General features: G+C 40.8%; 2 protein-coding genes across 4 annotated transcripts in view; both read right to left on the bottom strand.

The window, feature by feature from the left end:
- Positions 1–23,764, bottom strand: part of Golm2 (golgi membrane protein 2) — a 71,379-nt gene that overhangs the window by 33,918 nt on the left and 13,697 nt on the right. For 2 of the 3 annotated variants that reach the window (XM_051144509.1, XM_051144510.1), the window contains exons 2-4: positions 5,656–5,710; positions 2,806–2,908; positions 1,065–1,155 (exon numbers count right to left, since the gene is read on the bottom strand). The exons of the other annotated variant lie outside the window; for it this stretch is intronic. In XM_051144509.1, the coding sequence (XP_051000466.1) occupies positions 1,065–1,155; positions 2,806–2,908; positions 5,656–5,710 (249 nt within the window). The remainder of the gene's footprint in view (positions 1–1,064; positions 1,156–2,805; positions 2,909–5,655; positions 5,711–23,764) is intronic. 3 annotated transcript variants of the gene reach the window in all.
- Positions 4,118–4,841, bottom strand: LOC127188111 (ATP synthase subunit f, mitochondrial-like). Its single transcript, XM_051144512.1, has one exon. It carries the CDS (start codon positions 4,506–4,508, stop codon positions 4,257–4,259), a length of 252 nt encoding a protein of 83 aa, XP_051000469.1. The 5' UTR covers positions 4,509–4,841; the 3' UTR covers positions 4,118–4,256.

Below are 23,764 nucleotides of genomic sequence, written 5' to 3'. Positions count from 1 at the left end.
AACCTGATAGTCCTGACTTCTAGTCCTTAGATGTTACCAAAGAACAAAAGAAATACTTTTATTAGTAAGTTACTCTTTATCTTTTTTTTTTTTTTTTTTTTTAAAGGTTTACTTATTTATTGGTTGTAAGCCACCATGTGGTTGGTAGGAATTTAAGCCAGGCCCTTTGGAAGACAGCCAGTGCTCTTAACCTAAGCCATCTTTCCAGCCCCCACTCTTTACTTTTAATTATAAGACTTTTATGTAAACCACATTTAACCGAGCGAGATTGAAGAACATAAAAAACAACTCATGTCTGTAATGGTTAGCGATCTTTAGAAAATTCCCTCTATTTCTACAATGACCTTTATGATTTCTAAACTAAAAATGAAAAAATAATTTGCTAACTCAATCTATCAGTCAGGTCTGAGCATGTAGCTCAACAGAACATAAACTTAGCATATATGAAGCCACAGATCTGACCCATAACGCTTTAAGAAAGAATGAATCAAAGCTACTTATACAGTCTCTAGTCACATTATTTTGTTTTAAGACAGGGTGTTAGACTACTTAGAGACTAATAAGAAAAGGCTTGACTATTCTGTCCTGTTGTTTCAATTAGAAATTGAAGCTGGCAGGTGGTGGTGGCACACGCCTTTAATCCCACCACTTGGGAGGCATAGGCAGGGGGATCTCTGTGAGTTCGAGGCCAACCTGGTCTACAGAGCGAGTTCCAAGACAGCCGGAGCTGTTACACAGAGAAACCTTGTCTTGAAAAAACAAAAACAAAAATAAAAATTGAAGCTGGACGCTGTGGGGCACACCTGTAATCCCAACACTTGAGGAGGCAGAGGCAGGTAGATCTCTGTGCATTCAAGGCTAGCCTGGTCTACAAAGCAAGTCGAGGACAGCCAAGGCTATACAGAGAAACCTTGTCTCGAAGAGCAAAACAAACAAAAAGAAAAAGAGAGAGAACAAAAAGAATACTTAAAGTGTTATGACAAAAGTACATCTACTTCTAAATTACATGAGTTACAACCAAAGCACCAAAGCATATATTGTTTAAATGCTTATTTTTAATTTACCTTTTGTTCCTGCAAAAACTGATCTGCTAATTTTTTAATATTTTCTTCATGTTGTGCTCTTAATTCCTTGATCTGCTGTCCACACTGAAAACTAAATTAGAAAGTCATTCTTTTAGATTGTATTAGACTGAGTTCTCCAAGTCTGTCCAGAAGCTAGCATGTACATTTAGAAAGACAAAACATCAGTCAGTAGAGAACAGCAGAAGAGAGAAACCGCGAAATACAGTCAGAGTCACAAAGCAGTTCAATCTTTAACAGGAGAAAAAAAACACTGCTAAACTTAACTGAAAAAAGCAGAAAGCAGACCGATACAAACAATCCTTCCTCAAGTGTTTTACAAACTACACCTATAAAGAAACAATTGTCAAGGCCAGCTTCAATCAATTAAGAGCCAATAAATAATGGCTCTTCAACACCACTGATTTGGTCTATACCATGGAATAAAGGGAAAGGAAGAAACAGTATAGTATCAGGGGAAGAAAGTCAAAACAGATAAAAATGAGTACTCAAAGTACACAAATAGACATTCTCACAAATAGAAACACGTAATGAACACATAGACATATTAATGGTCAGGTCATATCGCAGATTAAACTTCCTATCTTGGTATCATTATGCTACTTACTCTTTCATCTCCCAAATTAAAGTCAAACTGTAAACAATGTTGGTAGGGCTATGAGGAAACATCCACGTTATAAATTAGCACAATTATTTAAAAAGAAACCTTTCATTTATATTATACAAGCAGCTAATTGATAAAACATTTTTGGTAAATGTATGTTTGTGTATATATACTAGTAAAATACTAAGAGAGAAAAATCTCAAAAAATAAATAAATATGCAACAATCTAAAATTATTTTACTTTACCACTATTACTAGTTACATATTTGTGTATACAGTGTGTGTGTGCCTACGTAACTGCCTGTAGCCATGTGAGTGCCCCAGTGCACTGTGGCGCACATGTAGACGCTAGAGAACAACTTGTGGGAGCTAATTCTCTCTTTTCCACGACAGGATCTGGGGACCATACTCAGGTCTTCACACTTGTACAGCAAGTGCCTTTTACCCACTGAGCCATCTTGATGGTCCAAGCAATACTGAGAAAAAGAAATTTTCTAATGATGCCACAAGTTGTAAAAACTAAGTTTTGATAAGTTGATATGCTAGAAAATATAGTTATCTCATGATTTTAGCCTTCAATCCTATAGACATATGAAAATCACTGAATACTCGCAGGTTAAGATACATAATACAGTAATTATACACAGATAATTACAGTAGTCAGCAGTCAGAAACAGATAAATTGTTCAGTCTAACTTCTGGTGTGCAGACCTAAATAAAAACAAACCTTTACCATAAAGCTGATTAAAAGTATATGGCCCTAACAACTTCCCCACCTCTTCCCTAAGTAGAAGTGTGAGTGAGGAGGCAGACACAGCAGGAGCACACACTTCCTTAGCAGTTCTGAGGACACATCCCAGGGTTGTTTTTATTTTCTGGAAGTTTCTCAGAAAGACTCTTCTTTGAGTCCTTATCATATTCCATTCAATAAAACCTCCAATCTAAATCATATAAGAGATGTTTTCATAGTGTTTAACTATTAAAAGACTGTGAACTCCCACGGGCATTTGAAAGATATAGTAAAATGAAAAGAAAAAGAGAAACAGAGCAGAGGACAACAGAGACGACGGAGTTGTGAGCAGACACTTGGGACAGAGGCCACTGCACGCAGCATCTTACCTCTCATAGTCTAACCTCTTCACAAGGTAGGTGTTGTTTTTCCTGTAGTCTTGAAGCTGGTCTTCTTGTCGAAGAAACTCCTGACGAAGCTCAGCCAGTTGCTCTAGCCATATAAGGGATAATCACACTTACTAACTGCAATACTTTCTATTGAGAATCTATGGACTGGTCTCTTAACTATGTACATTTTCAGTTTCTCTACTCATATTCTCAGGAAGTTAGATAGTATGTGTGATGCTCAGAGGTCAACCTTGGATATAACTCCTCAGGTGTCCCCACCTTGTTTGTTTGTTTGTTTTTATGGACCTGAGTGTACGTCTGTGCACCACATGTGTAGGAGTCCTTGGAGATCAGAGGTGTTAGATGTGCTGCACCTGGAGTTACAGATGGCTGTGAGCTGCCATGTGTGTGCTAGAACCAAACCTGGGTCCACTGCAGGAGCATTAAGTACGCCCAACTGCCAGGCTATTTCTCCCTTTTGAGACTGAGATCTAGGGCTGACTGAGTAGGCAAGGCTGGCTGGTCAACATGCTCCAGGGCTTACTGATGCCTTTTTCATGGTTCAGACTGGCTCATGTAAGGATCACTGAGATGACTCCAGTTCTCAAAATCAGACTTGTCCTGTCCAATCTAAGAACCAGTATTCATCCAAATTGTAGAAACCTGCTTTTCCTGCTCATCTACCAAAACACCTCCTATTCAGCTCTACAGCAGCTTTAGTTGCTGTTCAACTTTCTCAAACTCTAAAAATATCCATACTGCTTCATCACTGGGGCGCCAGAAATGTCCAACTTTGACATTTTTTTTTTTTTCATTTTTCTTTGGCTTCAATTTTGGAGTCTGTATTTACTTCCGTACCAGCCATGTTCCTCAGCAGGTCCGTGAGAACAGAACACTTGCCTGTTTCAGTAGAACGTGAACATAAGCTCTTAGATGTATCCTGCATCACATCCCCTGCAGTGGTATTGCAGTCCCACTTTATGGGTTTTTTTTTTTTTTTTGAGACAACTCTGTAACTCTGCTGGCCTGGAACTCACAGAGATACACTTCTTCTGCCCTGAGTATTCTCAGCTTTAAGGCTTGAACCAGGATGCCAGGTTATACTGTATTTTCCTTCCTTTTTCTTTTTTCCCCCTTTCTTTTTCTGTTTTGTTTTTCAGACAGGATATCTCTGTGTGGCCCTGGCTGTCCTGAAACTAGAAACTATAGACCAGGCTGGCCTTGATCTCAGAGCTCCTCTTACCTTTGCCTCCTGAGTACTGGAATTAAAGGCGTGCGCCAGCACCGACCAGCTCCACTGTATTTTCTTTTCTTTAAAAAATGAACCAGTCAGTCACCTTTTATTGGACACTAGTTGTCAGGATATTAAGAGTCCGCCAGAGTGGAATTCCTCAAGGGTGGCGCTGTCAGGCATGCGTGCCCTCCGTGGTGACCTCTCAGTGGTACTTCCATCACCGCTCGTGTTTGAGTTCCTTATAAGAAATGCAGTAGCTGAAAACCACATAGGCTGCCGGCACCATGGTGATCCCCGAGATGCTGCCTTTCCGAGCGTTGATGTACTTGTTGTAATACCGGTCATAACCTTGCCAGAAGGCTCCTGCAATCCCACTGGGGGTAAAATTCCGCATCAGGATCCAGCTTGGCAGCTCTCCAAGTTTAACCTCCATGAGCTTCTTCTCCTTCAGTGGCACAAGCGACGCCATCTTGCAGTCCTGGTGTCCGCAAAACCTTCACTGTCTTTTCTTAATGTGAGCTCAAAGCTAATGTTCAGTGAAGCTGCCACTGGCCACTACTGTAAGACTCACTGTAAGTCTGAAGCTAGCCTTAGCTACATAGGAAACCTTAACTTTAAACAATTATACTAAAAAGCCTATGGAATAGTGCCACTCACGTTAGGGTGAGTCTTCAATCCTCTATTACAACTCTCTGGAAACTCCATCACAGACATGGCCAGCATTGTTCTTCCAAGGTGATTATAAATCCAGCCAAGTGGACCATGAAGATTAGACCATCACACGCCTCAATTCCCAAAGGCAAACCGACAGATGAAGTGACGTGGTCTATGCATAGCGCTTGCTCTTCTTGCCTGTTCTTTTCTACAGAAGCTGTAACGATCTCTTATCACTCCATCCAAAACTAAATGGCAGATGGTCTTGAATGGTATAGAAGAGCAGGCTGAGCAAGCCATGGAAAGCAAGCCAGTAAGCAGTACTCCTCCACGGCCTCTGCATCCGTTCCTGACTCTAGGCTCCTGTCTCCAGAGTGTACAAGGCACTAAGCTTAGAGAACTTCCCCAAAGCATTCTCACACGTGAATGGGTAATGTCGGCAGATTAGACACTATGTAGAAGAAGCCCATCTTTTTCCCTAGAAACTCAATGGCCACATAAGCTACAGTTCAATTTTCTTTGAGAAAAATTTTTATATGCATGTAAGTTCTTGTACACAAGCATACAAGTCCAGAGATCCGCCTGTCTCTGCCTTCTGAGTGCTGGGATTAAAGGTGTGCACCATCACTGCCTGGTTTAGCCATCTCTCTCTCTCTCTCTCTCTCTCTCTCTCTCTCTCTCTCTCTCTCTCTCTCTCTCTGTGTGTGTGTGTGTGTGTGTGTGTGTGTGTGTGTGTGTGTGTGTGTGTTATCAAGACAAGGTTTTTCTGTGTAGCCTTGGCTGTCCTGGATTCGCTTTGGACACCAAGCTGGTCTTGAACTCATGGCAACCTTCCTACCTTTGTCTCTCTGAGTGCTGGGATGAAAGGCATGCGCCACCATGCCCTGCCCACCTATTTCTTAATTCTTGAAGATTTCAGACATAAAGTAGTCTTTACCTTTATTCTACAATTAAAAGCTTACCCTTTAAATGATGTATGTCTGCCATCTGATACGATATGTTGTTCTGTAGCTTAACCTAAAAAAGAAAGTTTTCATTGTAATATGTAGTTTCTTTTCTTAACACAATGTCCTATGTGGCTCAAACTATTCTTGAATACCCTACGTTGTTTTGTTGTTGATGTTGTTTGGTTTGGGCTCTTCTTTTTGAGACATGGTCTTTCTATGTAGCCCTGGCTAGTCTCGAACTACTATGTAGACCAGGCTGGCCTTGAACTCATAAAGATCTGCCTGCTTCTGCCTACAGTGCTGGGATTACAGGCAGTACTCTTTATAATGTCAAGAATGACCTTGAATTCCTGATTTTCATACCTCTCCCTCCCTAGGAGTGTACCGCTTCACTCACCAAGAATACATAGTTTCCTTTATACTTACTCACTTTGAACTTGATCATAAATGTAAACAAAAGCTCTGGATGTTATGTGCTCAGGACCCAAAGCCATGGTCACTGTCTAGGAGTCAGTACATGTGGATGTTAGAACACAGGCGTACAAAACATGGCTGAAACTACGGCTTACTCCTCAATGTAAAAGTTAAAATATGCACTTGACAATATAAAACTTTTTTTAAATCTTTCAATTTTTTCCTTTTATACTCTTACTTTGAATTAAAATGTCTTAGTTTTTGCTGTAGACAAGCTTTTCCTAATTGTAAAACATAAGCAAAATATCACTACAAATGGCTAGATTCACACTGATCCAAAGCAACAAAGAGTCAAATGATAAATACCAACACAATTTCTAAATAATAGTTTAAAAATTTTCTGATTTGAAGTATAGACATTACACAGATATCTCACATAACATTCACACAATTTCTCCCAGTGTATATTATCTATTAGATATACAACTTCAAAATCAGGACAGGAACATAACAAGTATGTGCCCTTCTATGTATGTGTTGGTCTGTGGAACCACAATAACAGTCAAGACACGGAAGCTATTCCATCACCATAAAGCCCTCTCTCATACTATACTGTCTCTTTTTCATTTTATTTGTGTGTGTGTGTGTGTGTGTGTGTGTGTGTGTGTGTGTGTGTGTGTTATCCAGAGTCTGGTGGTGAGACGCAGGCTCAGCAGTGCTTCAGCAGGGGTCAGCACGTGCTAGTGCTAGTGTTAGAACAGGCTCCAGCAGCTGAGGAGGCAGTTTGCCATTGCTGCCTAACCACTGGCCATCTGAGGCAGGCCCCCGACCCCTGAATAAATGGAGTCGCAGACAGTCATGCTGGAGGAGTAGAGAGCAATCACCCTCCCTCCCCAAGCATGCCAGCCAGCCTTTATTTATAAACCTTGGGCAGTGGGGAGGGGTTTAGAGGGTGATTGTCTGATTCACTAGGACTCAGGGCGCCAGGAAAGTTAATCTACATACATATAGTACACGTAGTAACACGGGGTCCTACTTAATCACCCTATGGAAGAGGGATAACCTCTAGGTGTGATTAGAGGTCATTTTCTGGAGGCTGGGATCTCTTGAGCATAGGGTGGGGTACTTCCAGGAGTTCCCTGTGCTGGATGAGCAACATTCTTGTCAGGAAAGAGTGGAGCCTGTAATCTTCCTTGAGGGCTATGTGACACTGCTTACAAAATTTGAGGTTAAGCCGGGAGGCAGATCGCTGTGAATTCGAGGCCAGCCTGGTCTACAAAGTGAGTCTAGGACAGCCAAGGCCACACAGAGAAACTCTGTCTCAAAAAACCAAAAACAAACAAACATACAAAAAATTTGTGGTTACCAGATCATGTGGAGTGAGAACCCCACTGAGAAAAGGGAGTCCACTTTCATAGACTGAGTGCAAAATGGCTATCCAGAGAAGTCAGCCTTATCCAGCGGAGTGCAACATGTGTGTGTGCGTGTGTGTATCCCTCTGACACAGAGGGTCAGAGGACAATTGCAGGAGCAGGTTTTTTTCTTCCACTATGTGGATCCAGGAGATGAAATTCAGGTCAAGTCATCAGGCTTACAGCTATCCTTCCAGCTCTTAAACTATCTTTTATAGTCACACACATTCCTTTCCTCCTATCATCTAGGGCCAACCTACTGGCAAGAATATGAAACAAAAAGAGAAAACATAAAAACAGTGTCAAGGAATCAGTAGGCAACGTAGTACCTAAGGAGTATAATTCCTATGGTAGTTCAGAGCTTTTATGGAAAGGATTCTGTCTGAAATAGAATTGAACGGTTGGGAAAACTTGAAGCAAGTGGAAAAGCGTACTTCAGAAAGAGAAACAGTCAAGAAAATGTATAGCGCCGAGAAGGCCTGACGTATGTAAGAAGACTCCAAAGTACTTTCTGCTGATACAGCACAAAGAATTGTGGGGAAGGAACCAGGGCAGGAAAGGCAAGGAAAGTTCTTTAAATCAAGCAGGGTCTATTCTTTAGCCTGAGTTCTAGTGATTTAGTACTTAAGGTGAAGGTTCACCCATAAACAAAGAGCAGATGAAAGCCTAACTGTGCCAAGAGCAAGAGTCCAGAAGTCTCACTGAAGTCCTGGGGGCTTTGAAGAAGGAAGTTTAAATCAGGCTGTTATAAAGCGAACGAGGCTGGGGGTAAGGTGGTGGCGCACGCCTTTAATCCCAGCACTGGGGAGGCAGAGGCAGGCAGATCTTGTGAGTTTAAGGCCAGCCTGGGCTACATAGTGAGTTTCAGAACAGCCAGGGCGGCACAGAGAAACCGTCTTGAAAAACAAAAGACAAAACAAACAAACAAAGGAATGAAGCACAACATGGGTACACTTTGAGAACACGGTACAGTCAAATGAAAGAGGAAAATCACAAAAGGACCAAAAATTTCTGATCCCATCTATAGTAAATGCACCGCAAAGGTCAGACCGTAATGACAGAAAGACAATGGCTGCCACCTAAGGAGGGAAGGTAACAATGAATCTCTAAGTAGAACACCTGAGCTTTTCACAAGCCCATGCTCTATGTCTGAGAAGTATTCCCAGCCATGCAGAGAGACTTAAAAAATTATTTACTATGTATACTATATTAGAGAGCACAAGATCACACTATAAATGGTTGTGAGCCATCATGTGTAAGCCATCAGGAACTGAACTCAGGACCTTTGGAAGAGCAACCAGTGCTCTTAAGCGCTGAGTCATCACTCCAGCCTGTAGAATGACTTTTAATGTGCACAGTATTTCTTTTTGAGGAATGAAAATGTTTTAGAATTAGACAGTGGTAGCAGCTATATAACACTATATATTTACTTCTAAAAAAAAAAAAAACCAACTGAACTATATATTTTAAAAGGGCTAGTTTTATGTTATATCAATTACCTCTACATCTTTTTTACATCTCGTTTTATAATGAAAAAAAAAATGGACCATAAGAATGTGTGTGCTATGAACATCACACAGGAAAATGCAGACAGAACTGTGGACAAATACTGTGTTGCTCAAGGAGCTCGTTATTCAAAGACACACTGAAGAAACCAGGCAATTACATTAAGGTAAGATAAATTATAGCCAGGCAAAGGTGGTGTACACCTGTAATTCCAGCATGAGGAGGCAGAAGCAAGCAGATCTCTGGGAGTTCAAGGCCAGCATAGTCTACAAAGTGAGTCCAGGATAGCCAAGGCTACCCAGAGAAACCCAGTCTTGCACTTTCCTCCCCAAAAGATAAATCATATCATGAGGTTCTATAGACAAATAGGAGATCACAGTAGAAACAGCACATAAATTCAGCCTCAGGAGAAAACAGGAGGCTTCTAGAGATGATTCCTAAAGAAAGAGTAGTGTTCACCCAGATGGAAGTAGGGGAAGATGCATCAATATTTAGAAGTGAAAAATCACTAAACATTCTAAGATCTGCAGTCAGTCTCAAGGAGCTGAAAAACAATGAATTGAGGGGAAATACTAAGATATAGCTGTTAAAAAATAATCAAGGTCTATAGCACCAGGGTCTTACTAAAGATGATGAGCATTTCTCATGGAATCTTTAAAGGACTTTTTGTTTTTGTTTTGAGACAGGGTTTCTCTGTGTAGCCTTGACTGTCCTAGGCTCACTCTGTAGACCAGGCTGGCCTCAAACTCACAGCGATCATCTGTCTCTGCCTCCTGAGTGCTGGGATTAAAGGCATGCGCCACCACTGCCAGGCCTTTAAGGGGCTTTTAATAAAAATCGTAATATCCAATTTGCAATTTTAAGGTAAATTTGGCTGCATTCTGATGAGTGGACCAGGGGGGACAAAACTAGATAAAAGGAAAAAGAAATCAGATCATTTAATAGGTGAGAGAAAAGATATCTCAACAAGGCCTGTTTGTATACTGACAACAAACTAAGGACCATTGTTACACTTTAATGGTCGAGAGAATTTTTCCAAAGAATATTTTATGATACTGAGTTACATAAAACTCAGCTAAAATTGTCTATAAATAGTTTTGTGGAAAATAAGCCACAATGTTTGTGTCCATGTCTGCCTGATAGCTATGGTGATAGTGACAGAAATATGGCCTCCAAAGCCTCAAGTACTTGGCCTCTGGTTAATTTATAGAAAAGGTCTGATTATGTCTAAACTAATAGAATAAGAATAGAAAGGCAGCACCTTGAGAAAGCTAAGCGATTAAAGGCTCCTGTCACCAAGTCTGATAACCTGTGTTTGACCCCTAGAACCCACTTGGTAATAGGAGAGAAATGACTCACTCCTGAAGTTGTCTTCTGTCTTCCATGTAAGTACAATGATATGAACCAATTTAAATGTAAATGAGAGACACACACACACACACACACACGGTTTGGGGGGAGGAGTACAGACCCACAGACAAGCCAGCTAAGGAACAGTCTGCAGTACAGTAAGACAATGAGAAGCTAACTGAAAATCACTGGATCTGGAGTTACCGTAGGCAGTTGTCCGCTGCCCAACATGGGTGCTGGGAACCAAACTCAGGTCCTATGTAAGAGAACAAGGTGCTCTTAACCCCTGAGCCCTCTGGCCAACCCCTAATTAGGTTATTACTACTGATAAAATAGAAATGAATATGGGCTCATCACATTGCCACACCCACTGTTAAATAGGCAATGCTCTAGAAAGCTCTTAAAATACTTAGTTTTTCTTCTATATATCTTCTAGACAGGAAACAGCACAAAGACTCAAAGTATTATTTACTCCTTATCTTACAAAAGGTTCTCATTATCTGTGTTCTGTGCAGCCTCCCTCTCACCTTACCAGCTTTTACACTGATCTTTTTGTTTGTTTCTGACACTGGGAATTAAATCCAGGGCCACAAGCCAGGGAAGTGTTCTGGCACTAGGCTACATCCGCAGTCCTACTTTCAGGCTTTTTACTTAAAATATTCAAGATATCTTACTTAAAGTGTGCAAGAAAAATACCCTGTGTGTTCTGGTTTCTTTGCGGGTGAGTGGGGTAGAGGGTGGACAGACAAGCAACAGTCACAACACAACCTACCACTTGCCCGATCACATCTGTAATCAGACAGACACTGTGGTGGCTTGAATACGAATGGCCGACAACAGCCTCATAGATTTGACTGTGTAGTCACCAGGGAGTAGGACTGCTTGAAAGCATTAAAGGATTAGGTGCTATGGCCTTGTTCAAGGAAGTGGGTTTTGAGGTTTCAAAAGTCCATGCCAAGCCTAGTTTCTCTTTCTACCTATGGATCGTGATGTAGCTCTCAGCTCTGGCGCCTGCTTGCTTGCTGCCATGTCCCCTGCAATGATGAGATAATAAACTAAACCTCTGAAACTATAAGCAAGCCTCAATTAAGTGTTCTCTTTTATAAGAGCTGCCTTGGTCATGGTGTCCCTTCACAGCAACAGAGCAGTGACTAAGGCATAAATCCAGGTTTCAAAAATCTGAAATGGTGACTGGGAAAACTGGCCTTCAGTTAAATATTCTTAGCTACTGGACATAGAGCAGAAAGTGTTATGAAATATAATGCAGTAAGGAAATACCTATGGTGAGCCTGTGAAATCACACCACGCAACAGATCTGGTGCAAAAGAAGCTTACTGGGGGAGGGGAGAGTAAGGAGGACCCAAGGAACGGATAGAGGCAGACAAGTGGACATGTAGACAGAGAGGGAGGAGAGAGGAGGGAGAGAGGGAGAAGGGGGGTTGGGGGGGAGGGGAGAGAGAGAGAGAGAGAGAGAGAGAGAGAGAGAGAGAGAGAGAGAGAATGAGAATATGTTGAAAACAACTTGCCTGTCCTTAGATTGTACTAGTAACCTCATAAGCAGTCCTTTAAAAAATACTTTCAAAAGTTACATGTAACTCATAATCCTATAGGTCACACATTTATGAAAAGATCTAACAATAATTTTAAAAGGGCGGTAATAAAACGGAAGGGAGATATAATATCTCCCCCAAATAGATTAAATAATGATTTATTGATAAGATATATGGTTTTCAAGACCTCAGAGATTTACAGAATATGGCATTAACTTAATGATTAACTTAATGGTCTTTTGGCCATGAGACAGGTCTGCTCCTGGCAGCATCCTGTTCTACTTCAAAGAGCACCAAAGGCGTCACATGTGGGAAGCCAGCCACCGGTGAGAAAACGCCTTTGTGTCAACTACAGGCAGAAAACTCTCCAAAACTGGACAAACTGGATGCTGAAGAGTCAATTGCTGAGCTTTGCAAGGACAAGATAGGCAAGTCCTTTATAATTCCTGCTTCACAGAAAAATCTGTCAAATATTCTGAGGCAGAGGCTACAGACGATGCTCCAGCATTATGAAGAAATTTTGGGGAACCGTCCAGGCAGCCAAATCTCTGTCATCTCTATGCTTTTGGAAGCTGCTTGCCTGAACTTCCACATATTATGTAATATTTATTCCGTCTCAAGTCTCTGATGAAGTTGAAGACTAGATAGCTACAGTCTCACAGCTAAACTGTTAAGGATAATAAAAATTGATAGATAGTAGAATACTTTATCCAAGGGTACCAATATACAAACATAAGTCTTACTTAATTTTTTCTGTAATTGTTATTCTTTGTTTTTAATATTTTTAAAGATTTATTTATTTATTTATTGTATACAGTGCTCTGCCTACATATACATCCGCGGGCCAGAAGAGGGCATCCGACTGCATTACAGATGGTTGTGAGCCACCATGTGGGTGCTGAGAATTGAACTCAGGACCTCTAGAAGAGCTGTCAGTGCTCTTAACCACTGAGCCATTTCTCCAGCCCCTCACACTTGTTCTTACATATAGTTTGTTATTATAATGGAAAGAGACTTTATTAGATGAAGAGGGGGAGATGTAGGCATAAGGTTATTGTGTGAAAAATGCTGATTTCTGTACTCTTCCATATCTGGTTGCAATCCTTGTTCTGAGAATCTCCGGTCTCAATGTTGTGTAAATACTGCTCCCAGATTGTCCCATGGTATGCCAATAATGCTTATAGCCACTCGCACAGCAGGGAAGAGAATAGGGCTGGACTTCCTGCCAGTGAGGGGAGGAGGAGTTAGAAGAGGAAGTAGAAAATTCAACCATGGACAGTGATGATTCAGAGAATGATTTGACAAGAATAGGATATGCCCAACTCTCATGAGCGAAAAGGGCGGTGACTGAAGAGAGAGCAGCGTAGAGGGAGAAGAGGCAGTTTTACCAGGGCAGTTGTACAGAGACAGGCTGCAGAGAAAGAACAAGCTAGACACAGGTCAAGACAGAACAAGCCAGAAGATTAGAACAGATCGCCAAAGTGGGCAATTCAAGTGTGAGCAATTCAATCAGAAATTGAGAGAAGCCAGTTTGAATCAAGTCAGCTAGGAGAGGAGTTTGAGCCAGAATAGCTGAATTTAAGCAGCCAGCCTGAGTTTATAAAGAACTAAAAGGGTGATCTTATTCAGCAGTAAGTCTCAGGGGCTGAAAATATTCTAAGCCTAGATTACATTGTATGGAGGCCCGAAGCTTCCAAGACTAGGCCTAGGTTAGCAGACAGAGACAGTACACCTCAACACAATTACCACAGGCGAATAAAAACAACTTTTACAACACTCCTTAGCCCTCACAAAACTCCCATCAACACTTTCACTTCCGTGTTTAATCTCTTAAGAGTTTCTCTCTCCTCTACTTTTCTGTAATGCTCATCTAATTCACCAGACTCTCTCTGGCCTCTGCTTTGTCAATGTCTTTTTTCACTGGTTACTTTTCTCACTGCTGTGACAAAACATCAACAGAAACAACCCAAGGGAATCTATACTGCCCTGAGGGCACAGATTTCATCTGATCTTGGAACCTGAACAGTGGAGCCTAGTTAGTACTTGCATTAAAGAAACAAACTAAAGGGACCAAGAATTAACAGCAGCTTACAGTCTCAAGTGAGTGCAGTCTTGTCACCTGGCTTTATGTACTTGGACAGAATATCATGGCAGCAGGTCTGTATGGAAGGAAAGAGCCATTCTGAGGCTGACTTCCTCTCTGAAGCACCTCTATGGACCCACCCCCAGGCACCTACTTCCTTCAGTCAGACTCCATCTTCTCAAGTTTCCAGGCCTCCCAAAGTACCACCACCTCCTGGGGACTAAGCCCTAAGCCATGAGCCTTTTCTGAGGACAGCTCATGTCCAAACAGTACCACTGTCCTTCCTATGACCTCTTTTCTGAAGTACAGGTTCTTGTCTCTTCTTCTGCTTATGTTTTCTAGCATACTTCTTATTCATCTCTAAGTATTTCTTTCACACATTCCTCTTAATTTTTCACCCTCAGTAGCTAAAACTTTGTCTGTTATTTTCCTACCAGCCCTTTCTGAAATTCTTTTAATGCTTTCTCCAGCCTTTGTGGTTTGTCTAGATTAATTTCAGCAGCTGTTACAGGCTCAGTTGCTTTGCTTTCCTTTTCATCTGGGGACCCTGAGAATGGCTCAGCTGTGTCTGCTTCACTTTCATTATGGCTTGTTCTTGGGCAATTAGCACAGCTATGACCAATTACTACAGAGGTTACATACACTTAGCTTTTAATAAGCTACTGTCATTTCTGACTCCTTTGTCTCCAACACCAAAAAGAATACAGTCTCAGTGTCTGCCTCCCACGCCCAGCTTCATTTTAAAACTCTTTCCCACACTCAAATGACTTCTACAAATAATTCTATCTTCTTAAATATTAGTAGCTATGTAGTAGTTATGTAAACACACACATATATAGGTATGTGTGTGTGTGTGTGTGTGTGTGTGTGTGTGTGTGTGTGTTTTGGTTGTTTTATTGTTTTATTGTTTTAATCTGGCTGGTGAGATGGCTCAGTGGGTTAAGAACTTGCCAGCAAGCCTAACAACTTGAGTTTGATTCCCCAGAACCCTCATGGTTGCTAGAAGGAAAGAAATATTCTAGTATGTGCTACGGCCCTCATATACATACAAAATAAATACATAAATATAATAAAACTTAAATGCATTTTCTAAATTAAGAAGCAAAGGCAGGTTCAAGTTCAAGCTCACACTATAAGTAAGGCAAGTTCTAGCCTTCAAAATTCACACACACAAAACACAAAAAACCCCATAGTCCTTCCCCTTCACCACCCACCGTGATTCAGCAGCCTGGGGATTACAGGAACCTTTACTTTAAAAAATACTCAAGAGCCAGGTGTGGTGGCTGGTGCACACCTTTAATCCCAGCACTCAGGAGGCAGAGGCAGGTAGATCACTGTGAGTTCAAGGCCAGCCTGGTCTACAAAGTGAGTCCAGGACAGCCAAGGCTACACAGAGAAACCCTGTCTCGAAAAACCAAAAACCAACCAAACATAAAATAATAACCTCAAGAGATGTCGGGGTGGTGGCTCACGCCTTTAATTACTCAGGAGGCAGAGACAGGCGGATCTCTGTGAGTTCAAAACCAGTCTGTCTACAACAGCCAAGGCTACACAGAGAAATCCTGTCTCAAAAAAAGAAAAGAAAAAACGAAAAAAGAAAAATAAAAGAGTCAAGAATGAATGAATGCATATTAAATGCTTATTTTACACCCGATCCTGGTTTTTTTTTTTTTTTTTTTGCTTTTCGAGACAGGGTTTCTCTGTGTAGCCTTGGCCATCCTGGACTCACTTTGTAGACCAGGCTGGCCTCGAACTCACAGCGATCCGCCTGCCTCTGCCTCCCGAGTGCTGGGATTAAAGGCGTGTGCCCCCATGCCCGGCTTACACCCGATCCTGTAATAAATTCTTTTTCTATATATAACCTCATTTAATGCTCACAACCACCCTACAAAGCAGGCATAGTGGTTGTAGGACCCTGTGTCCTAAGTCATAGGCACAGATTTTGGATACTCTTCCAAGTGGTACCAATCCAAAGACTGTGCCTGTAACCACTGTGTATATATTAGATCTGATAGGTGATTAACCTTTTCCCCTCATAGCTTACATTTCACACATAAGATGCAAACAACATTTCAAATACACCTTTAACTTTTACTTGAACTGTTAAGATCTGTCTCTATTGAAACAGTAGTAGAAATCAGGGCTTATTACATGGACAGTAGGGTGTGTAAGTCAAAGTCTTGTTATGTAGCTCTGAGCAGCCTGTTATGTAGCTCAAGCTGGCCTTGAATTTACAACAATCTTCCTGCCTCTGCTTCTTAAGTGCTTGGTTTAAAATTATGCAGCATGCCTGTCTTGTTACATACTTTTAAAATAATAATTTTTTTAGTAAACTAGCCACTGGGCAAAATGTCATTTCTACCACAGACAGAATTCTGAAAAAAAAAAAAAAAAAAAAGGGGGGGGGGGGGGGGGAAGCTTGGATGCAGGCAGAGTAGACGGCCAAACTCTGCCAAGACAGGGTAAGCAAGTCCTCAATAGTCCCTACTTCACAAATACATCTGTCAGATATATTGGGCCAGAAGGCTGAAGATGATGCTCCAACATTATAGAGACTTTTGGGTGACTGTTCAGGCAGCAAACCATCTCTGTCATCTTCTCATTTGGGAAGTTGCTAACCTGCACTACCTGTATACTCAGGTAATTAATTTTATTCCCTCTCAAGTCTCTGATGGGGCTGAAGACCAGATAGTTTAGTTTTACAATTAAGCTTAGTTGTTTAGGGGTTAAGATGTTTTTAGGTTTAGATAGATGTTTTAAGTTGATAAAGATAAGATATGATAGATACTGATTTACATTCAGAATTTTAGATGCACCAAGATAGGAAAGATGTTTTTCTTCAAGGCTGCCAAATATAAATATCCAAAACACTATGAATGTTAACATATATACAATTCCTGAGTGTTTCATGGTTCTTGCTGTAGGTAGTTTATTGTGTAATGTGTAATAATATAACTGTATATGTAAAAATATTTAACAAATATTTATTTTAAAAATGAAATAAAATGACTATAGAAATAATATTATTATATTAACTTATTTATATGCATGTTTATGTACATGTGTGGGTAGTCAGAGGGCACTTGCAGGAGTTGGTTCTTTCCTTCACCATGAGGGTTCCAGAGACTGAATTTGGGTTATCAAGTTTGGCAGCACATCCACTTACTTGCTGGTCTATTTCACTGGCCCTATTAGTTACATATTTTAAATGAACAAAGTCTTTGGTCATGGTTGGCTACAATAAACCATAATTTTTTTCATTTACTCATTAATCGTATTTTAAAATTGTATTTTATTGTGGTACACATTCATTATTCATTCAATCAATAACTTATAAAACATTTTCTGAGTGCATGATGTTCTAGGACTGAGGATACAAATTATTCTGTTGGTTTGAAAATCATTCATTCCTGCTGCACACACAGACCAGCTCTGGGAACAGTAAAAAGTAGAGAAGAGAAGGTCTTGGTGGATCCGTGGTAGGGAGAATTGAGCAGGTGGTGAACAGCTGGTTAAGGGAAACCAAGCGTTGAGGAACAACTAGTTATAGTAACTAGCTGTTGAGGAGCGGTTGAAGAACGGAGGACAAATAAATATTGGGGACCCAGGCATATAAGTTACAAGTTGCAGGTTTTAAAGCCCGGGAGAACTTTATTTTCTGTCTCTCTCACATGCTTATTGTCTATCTGTCTCTGTCTTGTTTGCCCTCTGTCTGTTTCTTCTGTCACTCGTTTGCTGTTACCAATTTTTCTCTCTCTTCTCACTTACTGTTACCCATTAGTCTATCTCTTATCCTGCTGTCACTCATCTCTCTCTCTGTTTGCTGTAATCCACTGTTCTACCTCTCTTCTTGCTTGCTTGCTGTCCCATCTGCCTCTCCTTGGGCCAACCTCAGTATTTTATTTAAAATGAAGTTCAATTTTTTTCATTATAAATTACATAATGATTTTTATCATCTTTTACAATCAATAGGGCATTCAAAAATCAAAAAGCAAGAGAACAGTATAACAAGGAAATACAAACAGTTCTGTATAACCTACAATAAAGCATACAGAAAAAAATCAATTTCCAAACAATGGTCAGCATAACCTGATTATTATTTTTTAAAGATTTATTTATTATTATGTATACAGTGCTCTGCCTGCATGTATACCTGCACACCAGAAGAGGGCACCAGATCTCAGTACAGATGGTTGTGAGCCACCATGTGGTTGCTGGGAATTGAACTCCTGACCTCTGGAAGAGCAGCCAGTGCTCTTAACCTCTGAACCATCTCTCCAGTGCCCCTGATTACTATTTCTTAAACAATACTCACTCGGGAAACTTTAATCATAAATTTCCCCAGGCTGAAGCCATTGTGTTTACATGATTGTCATAGCAACGTAGCTTGAGCTAAATGTTATGTAATAAAGAAAAACTCGGTTTACTCCTAGTCCCAAACCAACAGGTGTGCTATCCAAGCCTACACTAACTGCCAAAGGGTCCTTTATTGTAAAATATCTGTAAAGCATGACATTTGAAGCCCACCTTCTATTGCTCTCAGAGCAGATTCTAAAGAAACTTCTCTACAGGTAACAGTATCTAGCCAGGTGCTGCTATGTCAAGGTCTTAACATTTTTTCATACAGTTTCTACTTGGGTGCTTACAGCCAGAGCAAAAAACTCCATCATTGCCTCAACCCTTGGCAGATGCCCTCTTTCAACATTCTCTGTGGGAAAAAGTTTTCCCTGTATGGATTTCCTTAGGGCTGAGAAATAAAGAAAAAAAGATAGTTGTTGGGGGATGGTCTGATGTATTTTGATGCTAATTACTGCTTGCTGTCTCTGTGACCCATCTTTTAATTAATAAAAAGCCATTCCACCTGGGCAGGGCAGATGAGATAGGTGTGACTAAGGGTCCCAAGAAGGAGAGAGAGGAATTCGGGGAGGAAGAAAAGAGACCAGGAGAAAGAACTGAAGGGAAGAGAGGAAGAAAGATCACCACGAGGAAGAAGAAGAAGGTCTCCAGAGGAGAGGAGAGGAGGCCACCATGGGTTAGATGGAGGAGAAGCACATGGCCGGTGTGGATGGAGAATCTGGCCCAGATGAAGAACATTAGTAAGTATTTGGGATTATGGATGGGAGGTAGCTTGATGGAAATTATTAAAAGCAGATGGCATAGGATTGGGGCAGGGATCCCATACCCTACTATGGAAAATAGTTTAGAGGGTTGATATCTGCTCTGCCCCAGGTTAATTAAGGTTATTTTAAGGTATTAACAAGTGTCTATATCTTAATTAATTGCTAGCCGGTAATACTAATAATATAGATAATTTAAAAACAATAGACAGGGGCTGGAAAGATGGCTCAGTGGTTAAGAGCACTGCCTGCTCTTCCAAAGGATCCGGGTTCAATTCCTAGCACCCACACGGCAGATCACAACTGTCTATAGCTCTAAGATCTAACACCCTCACACCATTGCACATAAATTAAAATTTAAATAAAATATTAAAAAAACAATATACAGTTTTAGGAGAAAAGGCAGGTTTTTAGACAACATTACACCTGGGCCATACATAATATTTAAGGGCAGTGGTGATCAGCCAGAGATCTTTGGAACCGTGTCAAGCAAAGCCTCAACAGCTGTTCTGGATGTCTAAAGATCATGCTGGACAGTCAGAGGTCTCTGGAACTTTGTCAAGCAAAACCTCTATAACTTGTCCTCATGTCTGGACACATTCCGCTAGCCAGTCAGAAGGAAATTCTGAGCACCCAGTAGGTAAAGGATACTGCAAAGATTAGAGATACAGAAATACACAAGAAACAGAAGGGAGTTCTGATTAAATGATACAAATTCTGGAGCCATGGGCACGCACAACTCAAATTTTGTGAGAACATATGGCTACTTAAGAAAAGAATACAATGAGGAGGATTCAAACTAAAAGTTATGAGCAGTGCTAAACAATAGTAAAGAGAAATGAAGCCCACGAAGGAGAGTAACAAACAGAAAAACAGGAAAAACTGGTGTCATGGGAGCTAGGAACATATAGAACTGGAAAATGACGCTGACACATGAGGAGTAGGAAAAGAAGATGCAGGCACAAGGAAAACAATTCTATTCAAGAATATTTCACTGCAAAGGGGAAGATTCAAGGGTTTTTCAAAAGCTCAGGAGTAAATTTTTAGAGATTTATTCAAAGTCTCTGAGAAGGTAGAGGATTAGATCCAAAGAAGAAGAAGAAAGATTGACAGACAGAAAGACCTCCCCTTAAATAAAGAGCAAGACGGTGTGGGTGTGAATAGCCCTACAGATTTGGCAGAACAAGTTTTAATATGTTTGTTTTCTTTTTTTCTCTTTTCTTTTTTAGACAGGGTTTCTCTGTGTAGTCCTGGCTGTCCTGGAACTCACTCTGTAGTCCAGGCTGGCCTAGAACTCAAGAGATCCACCTGTCTCTGCTTCCTGAGTGCTGGGATTAAAGGCGTATGATACCACCCCCTAGCCTTACCATACAATTCTTAAACAGGCAAGGGACAATTTTGAGAAGGGAGAAAAGGAATTTTTAATAGGAGGAAAAAGTAAGAAAAGAGGAGGAGTTAGTGATGGACCAAAGTAACTCCATTTTGCTTAAAACGTTCATTTCTGTATTTGGGTGATCTACTCTTGAATTCCAGATCTAGAAAAACTAACAAAGATACACTTGGCACAGAAATATAGAATTGCCAATTAGCTGGAAAATAAGAAAGTACTAAAAGATCAGATGTTCCCCCGGATTTCTCAAGAGTTATTCCTTAGAAGTTAATCATTCATGCGTTGATACCAGACTGGTACCAGACAAGTATCAATTAGTCCAAGAAATAATGAATAGGATGCTTGCCAAACTAGAAACCCGCCTACTTGCTCTCTCGCTTACGGCAATCTATAAAAAGTCCTTTCCTACTTGTACCCAGGACTCACACCTGCTCCGCTGTGCTGGTGATAGGGTGGGTCCAGCTTAAGCTGAACAATCAATAAAGGAGACCCTTGTGTGTTTACAACTGTATCCACTCCTAGTGTTGATTGGGGTTTCATTTAAGTCCGGCACAAGAGTTAGTCTGAACAAGAAAGAGATCTGAAAAGTATCCTAAAGTGCACACTGCCCAGAGAAATTTACTTACAGTGTAGCACAGTTTGTTGACCAAAAATTTCTACAAGTATGGTTTTATGACTTTCTCCAAATATGCTTGAGTTGTGGCACACATGAATAATGCCACCACTTCAGAGGCAGGGGCAGAGGGGCAGAGGGAAGGATGAAGGGACAGAGGGGCAAGGGGACCTGAAGTTCAAGATTGCCTAGTTGCATAGTGAGTTCCAGACTACCCTAGGGTAGACAGCAACCTACTAGGAAGGGAAAGGAGAAAAACAGGCAAACATTCCACCAACTGAGCTGTATTTTCAGCCTTCAATGTAGATTTGATTTGCATTCTCCCATGACTAAGGTGGCTGTGCAATTTTTCACAATTTATTTGCCCTTTTAATTTCTTTTTAAAAATATTAACTAATATTTACATATATGGGTGTTTTTCCTACATGTATGCTTCGTGCCCAAGGAGGCCAGAAGTGGGTTTGATCCCCCTGGGACTGGAGTTACAGATGTTGTGAGCAGCCACGTGGATTCTGGATTAAACCTGGGTCCTCTTGCTCTTAACCACTGAGCCATCTCTTGAGCTCCTTTTATTTCTTTTTTTGAGAATTGTTCCTTCAACTCTACTCCACTGATTTACGAGTCACTTCTTGTTTTAGCACCATGCTACTCTTGTTGCAATGAATGGTTCTATAGTATAATTTGAAATCAGGTATTGTGATGCCTCCAGCATTAATTACTCTTTCTTTTTTTTTTTTTCAAAATAACTTTTTTATTAATTTATTCTTGTTACATCTCAATGGTTATCCCATCCCTTGTATCCTCCCATTCTTCCCTCCCTCCCATTTTCCCCTTACTCCTCTCCCCTATGACTGTTCCTGAGGGGGACCTCCTCCCCCTTTATATGCTCACAGGGTATCAAGTCTCTTCTTGGTATCCTGCTATCCTTCCTCTGAGTGCCACCAGGTCTCCCCCTCCAGGGGACACGGGTCAAATATGAGGCACCAGAGTACGTGTGAAAGTCATACCCCACTCTCCATTCAATTGTGGAGAATGTCCTGTCCATTGGCTAGATCTGGATAGGGGTTTGAAGTTTACGGCCTGTATTGTCCTTGGCTGGTGCCATAGTTTGAGCGGAACCCCTGGGCCCAAATCTGCCTATCATAATTTTCTTCTTGTAGGTTTCTAGGATCCTCTGGATCCTTCAACTTTGCCATTTTCCCATGCTTCTCTCATCTACAGTCCCAATAGGATGTCCTCCCCTCTGTCCCAGTTTCCTAGTTAGTGAAGACTTTCATGGGACATGCCCCTTGGGCTAGTATGCAGATATAAGTGCGTATATACCATTTAACTCTTTCTGCTTCTGGGTTAATTCACTCATTATGATCGTTTCTAGTTCAATCCATTTGTCCACAAATTTCAGGAATTCCTTGTTTTTAATAGCTGAGTAGTATTCCATAGTGTATATGTACCACAGTTTCTTTATCCATTCTTCTACTGAGGGACACTTAGGCTGTTTCCATGTTCTGGCTATTATGAATAAGGCTGCTATGAACATGGTTGAGCAAGTTTTCTTGTTGTGTGCTGGAGCATCTTCTGGGTATATTCCAAGGAGTGGAATAGCTGGGTCTTGAGGAAGCCCTATTCCCAGTTTTCTGAGATAGCACCAGATAGATTTCCAAAGTGTTTGTACTAGTTTGCATTCCCACCAGCAATGAAGGAGTGTTCCTCTCTCTCCACATCCTTGCCAGCATGTGGTGTCACTTGAATTTTTGGTCTTAGCCATTCTGATGGGTGTAAGATGGAATCTCAGAGTTGTTTTGATTTGCATTTCCCTGATGACTAAGGAGGTTGAGCATTTCTTTAAGTGTTTCTCAGCCATTTGATATTCCTCTGTTGAGAATTCTCTGTTTAATTCCAAGCCCCATTTCTCTAATTATTCTTTCTACCTAGGATTGCTTTGACCGTTCTGTCTTTTGTGTTTTCATGCGAATTTTAGTTCTTTTTCCTAATTTTGTGAAGCATGTTGCTGGAATTTTTTGTTTGTTTGGTTGGTTGTTGGTTTTTCAAGACAGGGTTTCTCTGTGTAGCCTTGGTTGTCCTGGACTTGCTTTGTAGACCAGGCTGGCCTCGAACTCACAGAGATCCACCTGCCTCTGCCTCCCGAGTGCTGGGATTAAAGGCGTGCGCCACCACCGCCTGGCTATGTTGCTAGAATTTTGATGGGGATTGTATTGCATGTGTACATAAATAGAGCCATTTTTACAATATAAAATTTGCCAAGCCATGAGCATGGGAGATCTTTCTGCATTATAGTATCTTCTTCAATAGTTCTCTTCCATGTTTTAAAGTTTTCACTGTGGAAGTATTTCACATCCTTGGTCAGGCTTATTTTTAGTTTTTAGTTGTTTTTTAGCAACTGTAAATGTTTTTCCTTTCTCCTTATTTCTTTCTCAGCAAGTTCATTATTAGCAACAGAAAAGAAACTAATTTTTGTATGTTGGTTTAGTATCCTTCTATATGCTACTAAAAGCATTTATGAGACCATAAGAGTTTTTCTGAGAGTATGTAGCAGTGGTTCTCAACCTGTAGACTGCAACCCTTTAGAGGTCAAATGATTTTTTCACAGGGGTTGCATATCAGATATCCACGTTACAATTCATTAAAATAGACAGTTATGACATACCAACAGAAATAATTTTATGGCTGA

The sequence above is a fragment of the Acomys russatus genome, chromosome 4 (assembly GCF_903995435.1).
Source record: "Acomys russatus chromosome 4, mAcoRus1.1, whole genome shotgun sequence".
Lineage (NCBI taxonomy): Eukaryota > Metazoa > Chordata > Mammalia > Rodentia > Muridae > Acomys > Acomys russatus.
Note: the sequence above shows the minus strand (reverse complement) of the source record. Positions and strands in the feature narration are given on the sequence as shown.